The 10046-nt window shown below is 39.4% G+C and overlaps 3 protein-coding genes across 3 annotated transcripts; all 3 read left to right on the top strand.

Annotated features, from left to right (window-relative positions):
* The first annotated feature begins 3319 nt into the window (after window positions 1-3319).
* si:dkey-85k7.11 (endonuclease domain-containing 1 protein) lies at window positions 3320-4654 on the top strand. Its single transcript, XM_055050967.1, has 2 exons — window positions 3320-3601; window positions 4040-4654. Exons 1-2 carry the CDS (start codon window positions 3320-3322, stop codon window positions 4652-4654), a joined length of 897 nt encoding a protein of 298 aa, XP_054906942.1.
* A 951-nt stretch (window positions 4655-5605) lies between these two features.
* LOC129373191 (endonuclease domain-containing 1 protein-like) lies at window positions 5606-7156 on the top strand. The gene is made up of 2 exons (XM_055050966.1): window positions 5606-5899; window positions 6029-7156. Exons 1-2 carry the CDS (start codon window positions 5606-5608, stop codon window positions 6617-6619), a joined length of 885 nt encoding a protein of 294 aa, XP_054906941.1. The 3' UTR covers window positions 6620-7156.
* Window positions 7157-8520: 1364 nt separating this feature from the next.
* LOC129373303 (endonuclease domain-containing 1 protein-like) lies at window positions 8521-9901 on the top strand. Its single transcript, XM_055051188.1, has 2 exons — window positions 8521-8910; window positions 9162-9901. The coding sequence occupies exons 1-2, from the start codon at window positions 8587-8589 to the stop codon at window positions 9741-9743; spliced, it is 906 nt and encodes a 301-aa protein (XP_054907163.1). The 5' UTR covers window positions 8521-8586; the 3' UTR covers window positions 9744-9901.
* The last annotated feature ends 145 nt before the right edge of the window (window positions 9902-10046 follow it).

Raw genomic sequence — 10046 nt, 5'->3', positions numbered from 1 at the left:
ATCTGTAACTCTGATCTGAAACACTTTGATGTTCTGGTTTGTAGTACATCTTTCACATGTTAAGGTCATTGGTGGCACAGGGCTACTAATCTCCTTTTTCATTCACTTTTGTACTGAAGACAAACTGGATGACAGTCTAAAATAGTTTGCCTCAATCGCCAGGATGTTTTGATATTTTTTGAAAACATAAAATTTTTTTTATCCTCTTTGCCATACTAATCTTGACCGCTGCTAAATAAGGTCACCAAGTTTGACCTACCGTCTAGCATAAACACACTTCCAAAATGTTCAACAACCCAAAGTTTTATTTCCAGTTAAAAACACTTTTACGTCTTTATGCCATATTTTAATGTACTTGTTGACTGGATCTCCCTTCCTCTGTGATTCATGAAGAATCACTTCCATTCATTCCTGACAGGTGGCTGTACTCGGAACAAGTTGTTCCTCTCAGCCCTGGGACACACTGAGCTGCATCGGAGAAGTAAAAGTTACCATGATTCATCTCACACGCGGAGGTAACGTTCCCCGCCTGGTCTGTGGTGGCTCAGGACCACAGGAGGTCGTTCTGTCAGTCCAACCAGTGATAGTCTTCGTCCCAAAGCTCAAACTTTCTGCAACAGCTCCACTGTTCCAGAGTGGAACTCCTCGTTCCTCTGTGGGCTGAGGTCTGGGACTTGACAGCTACTGCTGCAGCCGCCTCAACATTCAGACAGTTTCTCACCTCCATGTCAGTAAAACTCTAACGTTGCTTTGCAGGTTTGCACAGAAGAGATGCTGACCACTTTGCCTCTCCTGACAAATGACTTTGTGCATGTGGTGCGTGCCAAATGTCGCCACAAACCTCATGTAGCTTATCTCAGTTGTGTTGTTGTGCTGTGATGTTAGGGTCAAAACAGACTGGAGAAACTTTGTGTTGAGTGGAGGATTTTTTGCTCACATTGAAACCAAAGTGGAAAGAAAACAGTTTATTAGATAAATCCTTAAATGTGCCATAATATATGTCATGTTAAGATATTGGCTAGAGTTACACTGTGAATACATTTACATCTTTCTCAAACCATGTAAATTCAAGATTTATTTTGCAAAATCTTCTTACAATTAAAAACACTTAAAGATAGAACATTTAGTTTTGGATTATTTTTACCTTAAAGATTAAGTTTAACCCTGTTGTAGTACAACTTAAAGTTTAAACCTACATTAAAAGATATTTCAAACAATTTTCAAATCTACTGCTTGTTTTTCACAGGTTTTACGAAACTAAATGACGCCGAAATGTGTGAACAATTTGGTTAAAAAAAATCATACATGCAATAAAAAAGAAGAATTGTTGCTGGAAGAAAAAAATACAGCTATTTTCTTTCACATACAAAAATGTGAAGATTCCCCTTTTGCCAATCAGGCCTAATTAATTTCAAATTGATCAGTTAAGTCAATTTTATAACATAATCTGTTTTTTCTGTCTTTTTGTCAATACACTCATTTCAATATTTGTGTTACAGGCCGTGAGAATAAACTCACATGTAATTTTGGCTTAATGCCAACATGTAGTTTCTGAGAAACAAATAAAAAAAGATTTTATTTCGCTTTCAAAAGCTAAATAAATCAAAAGTTACAGGAAGTACTGACATAAAAATATATAAATGTTCAAACATAAGTTGCAAAAATTGAATGAAAACATTTCTTTTGCAGAGTTTGTCTGATTCAGATGCTTACCCCGACATGTCTGTCTTTACTCTGAGCTTCGTTATGAGTCGACTTTATGGAAGATGTTTATAGCTGCACATAAAGTCCCTCTGGTGAGCATCAAAGAGGAGTGAGAAATGATAATATTCTCCTAATATGGTATTATTTCTGTTTTTTATGTTTTCCTCACATGCCACTTTATACACACCACATGTTTTGCTTAAAGAGGAAGTTTTTCAGCATCTGGTTGGACACATAAACCAACGTCTTCAACAGAGGAACTCTGTTTTCAGTTTCTCTGGAAGAAGAAACCAAATGAAGAGAACATTCCGGAGCTCAGGCATCACAACACGGGAACTGTCTGGTTAGGTTTTAATTAGTTCATGCTGAAGGTGCGATCAGCTCAGGCTTTTGCAGAACTTCTTATCACAGTAAGCGACTCCTCAGACTGATAGAGAGGAAGAGGAAGTCTTTTAGTGTCTGACTGGACGTAAACAGAGCCAGCATCTTCAGCAGAGGAGACGTTTGATCACAGTTTGCCTGTCAGAGGGAAGCCACATGGGAGAACATTACGGAGCTCAGTCATCACAGCAGGGGACCCGTCTGGTTAGATTTTAAATAGTGCATGCCAAAGGTGTGATGGGTTCAGGTTTCTGCGCAACTTCTTAGCAAAGCTCATCAGATTCATTCATAAAGTATTTTAAACAGCCACTAGACCAAAATAGCCGTCACATGATGCAAATAATAAAATTAGAAAGACCTAAAAATAAGTTAAAACAACCCTGTAAAAGTAAAAAAAAAAAAAAAACAGCTGCTGAGGTAAAAATACAAAATGTTTCTGAACTGTTTCTGCTCAGAGGAGACTTCTGAAGGCAACTGGTTGAAGTGAATTGTTAGTAACAAAATAAACCTACCATAATAGGGTTTTTTTTGCATTCAGAGCTGTTCAGTTTCAGAGGAAATTATGGATTCATAATGGCCACTTCACTTTTTAGAAACTGGTTAAAGAAACACACTGGATTAAGATATAAAATGTACATATTGAAATATAGTTTGCTGTGAGTCTAGACTTATAAAACCATCTGAAGGAGACATCAACTTTTAAGAATATCATGTAATTTTAAGGATTTGCAAACACTGAAGGGAGAATTTAATCATCTTCTGGATTTCTTTTGTTTTTTGTTCATTTTAACGTGAATGGATGCAATGCGACTCACATGCCTGAGTCATTATGAAACATATGTTACTAATATTTATAATCAAAGATATTTAGAGATGTATATATCTACAATGAATGTCCAGTTTGAACGTAACTGGACATTCTACAATGAATGTCCAGTTTGAAATATAAAGTTGTATAAAGGATGTCCAAGAGTGCAGAGTTTTATTGCCATACAGTGAGCTCAGTGATGCTGGGCTGCACTGTAATTGTTGGACCAGATAAGTTCTAACCAGCCAATGAACCAGCTCTAAAACTCTGGTGATTTGCATACTATGTCTGCATCAAGCTTCCATTACATTCCAGTAGACTGAGAGCAGCAGCAAAAGCAGGAAAAATCATTCAACTGAGCGGCGGCCATGGTGGAGTTTATTAGTGGAAGACATTCCAAGCCCTGTTTGCTTCAGTTTCCACACCATGCGTTTGTTTTGCGCCTGCATCCTGTCCTGCTCAGTGTTGATGGTGAGCGCCGCCGTGTCCAACAGCTTCAGAGACTGCAGACATTTTTTCTACATGCAAACGCCTCCAGCAGGGATCCGAGAGACGAGCCTGAGGAAGATCTGTCAGAAGTATGCCGACAAACTGCGCTACGCCACCTTGTACGACAGCAGTCGGCGTCTCCCGCTGTATTCAGCTTACATTTTTAAGAAGTCTGATGGGAAGAGGAGGGCAGACACACCGTGGATGTACGAGCCTCAGGTAGAGGAAGCAGAGCAATGTGGGATTCATTTGAAAAGTTTTGATGAAATCTCTTGAGTCATAGAATAATGACTAAACATGTATTTGATAATGGTGGCAATTGTTGTAAAGGTTATTCAAAGTTTTTATTGCATAAGATCAAACGGATAATGATGACATAGCTACTACACAATTCCTGCACCTTAAATGATTACCTATACCTATAAGACATAATAAATTATTTGAGATAAAATTGTCTAAGTCAGTTCTTTCTAAAGTTTGGGAAAGGACCCTGACTGTGATTGCAAATCAACAAGTATGGTGTTTGTGTTGCACTAAGAAACAGTAGCACAGTATTTATGCACTCCAAAAATAATAAACTGCATTAAAATTGAGAAAAAAATTATCTTTTTTAATTATGTTTCTCTTGGGAATATGTTTTCTCTCTCTAACCTGCAGCTGGTGTCTGAATCGGAGAGCAGCAACATGAAGGTGCTTCCTCTGACCAAAGACATTTCTCCTCTTGTCGAGGAGAGCCAGACAGTTTTGGAGGACTACATAGATGCTGTAGAATACAGACGAGGCTCACTGAACCCTGACCAGCACCAAGCAGACCCAGATGACAAATCCTCTACCTACACCCTCACCAACGTCGTTCCTCTGATCGCTGATTTCCTGGAAACCTCCTGGAGTTCGTACTTGGATACTGTCCGCCGACGCCTCAACAACTTCTGCCACGGTAAATCTTACATCGTGACTGGAGTCACTTTTTCAGGGGCCACCGTCAAGCGCGACAACAGGGACCGTCTTTCAATACCAAAACACGTATGGATGGGATACTGCTGCCCCAAGTTTGACCGTAACTCACCCTATGAGGTGAGGTTCATGTTCCCTAGTTATGGCGGCTACGCCCTGAATGAACAGACAGGCAACAATGTGGTGGAAGTGCCATTAAAGAAACTGGAGACTTTCCTCAAGAGCCAAACAGATGTTGAAAAAGACATGACTATTTTCTACAAGGGCTGTGTGTCAGAAAACACCATCGAAAAGAAGCGAAGAGAGGCTGGACCCTGAATGACTGAGAATGTCCCAAATGTACTCGAACCAGAACAGTGTTAAAATATAAGGCTAGCTTGCTTTGATTAAAATTAAGTTTTTATATATGTTAGAAAGCAAAGACTGTTTAAAAGCTAAACTCTTTCTCAACTTGGCCGCAGAGGCTATATTGAGATTGTGTCTGCATAAAGTAGTGTCTGTGGGATGCCTTGTGCTTCGTATGCAATAAGTTAAAAAAAAAAACAAGAGGGAAAAGAAAAAACAATAAAATCAATGCTAAACGGATAGATTCTCCAACTTTTATTGTCATTGCTGTTATTGCAAAGTTTAACAAAAATGAAAGTAACAACTGTTTTTCCACTTTTCACATAGAATTCATCAGGTTCGGTGATGTGATTACTGCCTGATCCCAATGTTTTAGATGCAACATTACTGTTGATTCCTGTATAGCTGATGTAACATACAACTGACATTAGGACCCTTATGTGGATTATAGTGGAAGATTATATCCTACTCTTTTCATTCTTTTGTAAATTACGGTGGGTTTGGACTTTATTATTAGACAATTATTTTCTACCCATGTTTTCTCAAAAAAAAATCCTATTATTTTATATATTACCGGATTGCGTATAACTTTAGCCTATTGCTTGAAATATCAGGCTTGATTAAGCTTGTGTCTTTACAAGAAAGCTTGACTGCATCACTACATCGACTGAAGGTTTTTCTGTCATCCTTTCCCACCAGTGAAAGACAAACGTGATCACTGGCTGTCGAATGTTTGACTTTGGTGGGTGGAACTGCAAGGACGGCATTGCTTTACATACTGTCTCCAGATTACACAGAACACTTCACACCAAGTGTGAAACGCGCGCTAGCTTTTCCACTGAGACACACTCAGTTACTGACTAAAACGCTGGACATTCAGCAGCTTTTGGACTCGGATCAGAAACTTTGGATCACATTTGGATGATGGCATTTTGGCTGCAGATGGGTTTCCTGATGGCCAGCCTGACATCTTCAGCGGTGAGAGGGCGAGTAGAAAAAGAGCTGTCTCCAGAGTGCAGAGAGTTCCTCTACATGAGAACCCCACCGAAAGGCCTGGAGCTCCCATCCGTCAAGTACATCTGCCAGTTTTACCACAAGAAGCCGCGCTACGTGACTCTGTACAGCACGGAGGATCACATTCCCATCTACTCCGCCTACACCTTTAAGCATTCGGATGGGGAGATGTGTGTGGATGTTCCCTGGATGTATGAGCCACAGGTAAGGAAAACTAAAACACTGAATCAAGAAGCCACTATTTTGCTTTTTAAAAATGTTTAAAACATGCCAGTTGACATGTATTAATTTTAAGCTTAACATCTTCTTTGCTTGTTCTTTATTTTTGCACAGTTGTCCACTTCTTTTGACACAGACGAGATGCAGCCCTTTCCACGTGGTTACGTGCACATGAACTTTGAAGACGCCCAAGCGATTCTGGACGACTACACCAACGCCATACACTACGAGCGAGGGACCCTGAACCCGGACGAGCATCAGAACGAACCCGACGACAAGGCCTCCACTTACACCCTCACCAACGTCGTCCCCGTGGTGTCCGACTTCAACGACGGGATCTGGAAAAAACAGGAGCACATCGTCCGCAAACGGCTCAACAACTACTGCCGCGGGAAGGCCTACATAGTGACCGGGATCACCAAGTCAGGGAAGACGATCCACAGGGAAAACATGAACCGTATCGCAATTCCCGACTACCTGTGGTCGGCTTACTGCTGCGTTGACTATGACCACAACACGCCGTACACGGAGCGATACAAGTTCCCTTCTTTTGCTCACGACGCTCTCAATGAGGATGAGAACAACGAGATAGTAGAGACCTCCGTCCCAAAGCTCCGGGAGTTTCTCAGAAAGACGTTTGTGAACGAGAACTTTCAGATTTTTGTAGGAGACTGCAATCCCCAATCATCCATGAAAAGTGATTAAGAAAAGTATTTTGAAATGAGGAAGCTAGATTGTAAATTTGAAGAATAAATTAAGCTCCACTGTATCCAAATCTCTTAGTATACTACAGCAGCTTACCAGAATAAAATATAAGCAAATAAACAGAATTTAATTGTGAACTATATTAATATGTGTGTTTGTTCTACACATATTAATGCTTGATATAATATGTGAAAATGGTTGCAGAACTTTCAAGATGACTGTCAGACACGTTACGACTTCTGTTCATAAAATATATCAAACCATTCTGAACCACCACTCATACAAAGAAAATCCCCAAAATCCTCACTTAATAGAAACAGAGCATAAAAGTGAAATATGAGATATTTTCTACTTTTGGACGTCTTCAGCTCATTAATCAGCAAACGGACCAGAGAAGGATAATATGCAGCATAAGGGAAGATCAAACCTCTGACCGATTCAGAAAGTGTTCCTCAAGCATTTGTTTCACCTGTTTGAATGTCTTCCAAAGGTTATTTTCTTGTCATGTTCAGAACTCTGAATTTTTTTTGCGTAATTTTATCCAATTATCAACCGCTCTGTAACTGCATCAATATGTTACATTGTAATAAACCGTTCAATCAGACTGTCTTTGGAGGCTTTCTTTTCAAACATGAAGTTAAATAAACACTGTCAGCTGTCCCTACTGGATGTCGTAGCTTGTACTGGAAAAACACTTTTTTCTATTACATCAGGTTCTCAAAAGCACTGTCTCTTTTGAAAACCAGTTTGATGAAAACTAGTTCCATAAACGTTTTCTACCTTTCAAGAGAAAAAGTCAACAGTTTGGCCGTGAAAGCTCAAGGAGTGCTGATTCATTGATCTCATCTCATTCACGCTGATAATATTGAAATATTGGATCAGGAAATAATGTTTTCAACTGCAGCGACTTTGAACGCTGATCAATACACTACGATGAGACATATAAACAATAAACCAATAAAAGTTTAATAAATAAAATAGAAAAACAGCTCAAAGTTGAGAAACCTTTTGTTTTTTCAGTGCTAATTAAATCTCTCATGAATGTTAAAGTTTTTCAACCATTATTTTTAAATTAAATTCTGGTAAACATGTTTTTTTTCAGAATTTTGAAAAATTTTCTTTACAAATGTGAATATGGTTCTACATAAAGTTCCTGTTATGCCATTTAGATCATGAATCCATCATCAATACAGATGAATAAATCTTCTACACATCACAATAGTCATGTTGTGAGACTAGAAATATTGCATAATAAGGTCTTATCAAAAAGGTTACAACTAGATATGAGATTAAGCCTCTGAAATGTTGGAAATTAACCTTAAAAAAGACATCTACTCTAAACATAGGCATCCACAGATCAACATTTTGTGTTGTTGCTGTTTTTATCTATTGATTGTTATTGAACTTCTTGATAGAAAGTTATATAGAATTTGAGTGAATGTCTTAAAATAAGTTAATACAGATTGGAGAGTGAAAGTCATCAAGCTGCTGAGCAGGAGAGTCAGAAGTTTAAGTATATTAAACCTATAATTTGTAAAAGCATTATTAGAATATTCAGCTTAATCAAATGGCTATATTCTTGCATAAAATGGAAGAAGAAATCCATTTCTTCTTCCATTTTATGGAAGTGAAATTCAACTCAAATGCAAATGCAGGACTGAAACCATTACTATTACACCTCTATGTATGCTACTATGTCATGTCACCAATGTGGAAAAGAGGCATGATAAAATGCTCTCAGTGTCTGATAACATTCACTGCCTTTAAACTAATACAGCTACACTTGTTACAATTTGAATATATGGAAAGACCTCACAATGGGAGGTCAGTTAAAGCACAGATGAGCCAGGAAGGGAAATGTTGAGTTTGATAGAGCTGAAACCGAGGCTGTACCTTTTAGACGTAGATGACTTACAGCCTGGAGGATCACAAAGATCTACAGGAGCAGAGAAAAACAAGCTGCAGAGATGAGAGCCACATCTGCAAACCGTGCCGTTTCCCTGACAGCTGTTGTGATGGTGCTAACCTCTGTACTGCTGCAGGGAGTCCAAGCAGGAGTAGTGAGTGACTTCAACCATGCAGAGAGCTGCAAGGACTCCCTGTATATGGGAACCCCACCAAGAGGTTATCTAAACAACGCCTTTAAGAAGATCTGCCAGAGGTACGAGGATAAACCACGCTACGCCACAGTGTATGACCCCCGCAAACACATCCCCATCTTCTCTGCGTACACGTTCAAGAAGTCAGACGGAGAGAAGAAGGTGGACTTCCCCTGGATGTTTGAGCCTCAGGTGAGTTTTAATTCATTCTACCACAAAATACTATTTTAGTACTTAAATTTGAGATAGATTTTAGTTTAAATGTCGATGGAGATCCTTTAGCAAGGTATCGTTTGCATTTTGTAGACAACTATTACTTAGGCCAGCTTGAGATAAGCTACCTTGATGAGTACAAGATAAGTCTAAATTAGATATTGTCACTAATGCCACATATACAAACCTATCTTTCTGAGATTGTAGTTTCATTTTTCTTGTATCAACAGTTGGCATCCGAGAAGAGTAGCAGCAACATGGAGCCTTTCCCCCAGTCTACAAGAATGCACATGAACTTCGAGGACACCCAGGCCGTCCTCGAAGATTACGCCGACGTTGTCCAGTACGAACGCGGACAACTAAACCCCGACGAGCACCAAGCAGACCCTCTGGACAAGGCCTCCACCTACAGCTTGACAAACGTGGTTCCTCAAATAAGGGAGTTCAACCTGGGCCCATGGGCCGAACACCAGGACATCATCCGCAAACGACTCAATAACTACTGCAGAGGAAAGGCCTACGTTATCACCGGGGTCACCACCTCCGGACACACGATCCGCCGCAACAACATGGACCGGTTGGCCGTGCCAGAGTACATGTGGTCGGCTTACTGCTGCACGGAGTTTGACCAGAATGCACCGTACTTTGTGCGCTACAAGTTCCCCGTGTTTGGAGCATACGGGCTGAACGACCGCGTCAACAACCAGATGGTGGAGGTTCCCCTGAAGAACCTGGAGAAGTTCCTCAAAGGGAGGATGGATGTGGACAAGAACTTCCAAATATTCTATAACGACTGTGTGCCAGAAAACTAAGGAGATTGATGTAATAGCAGCTTTTAAGTGTGTTATTAATTTAAAAAGATAATTTTAAGAATAAGTCAGAGATTGACATACCTGGTATTTAAACTCTATCCCATATTTGAGAAATTTGAATTTGATGTTTTGCCCCTTATTTTACTTAGTAATAAATATTTGGTTTATCGTAATTCTTTCATCAAATAAATTATAGAAATATGTAAAAGTGGTCAAAGACAAGTCTTTATATTATATATTTGCGAACAGAATAAAAACAAGGAATTGTCACACTTTTAATTCAACATTTATTTCGATTCTAAT

Source organism: Poeciliopsis prolifica, unplaced genomic scaffold (assembly GCF_027474105.1).
Source record: "Poeciliopsis prolifica strain line A6 unplaced genomic scaffold, Auburn_PproV2 SCAFFOLD032, whole genome shotgun sequence".
NCBI lineage: Eukaryota > Metazoa > Chordata > Actinopteri > Cyprinodontiformes > Poeciliidae > Poeciliopsis > Poeciliopsis prolifica.
Note: the sequence above shows the minus strand (reverse complement) of the source record. Positions and strands in the feature narration are given on the sequence as shown.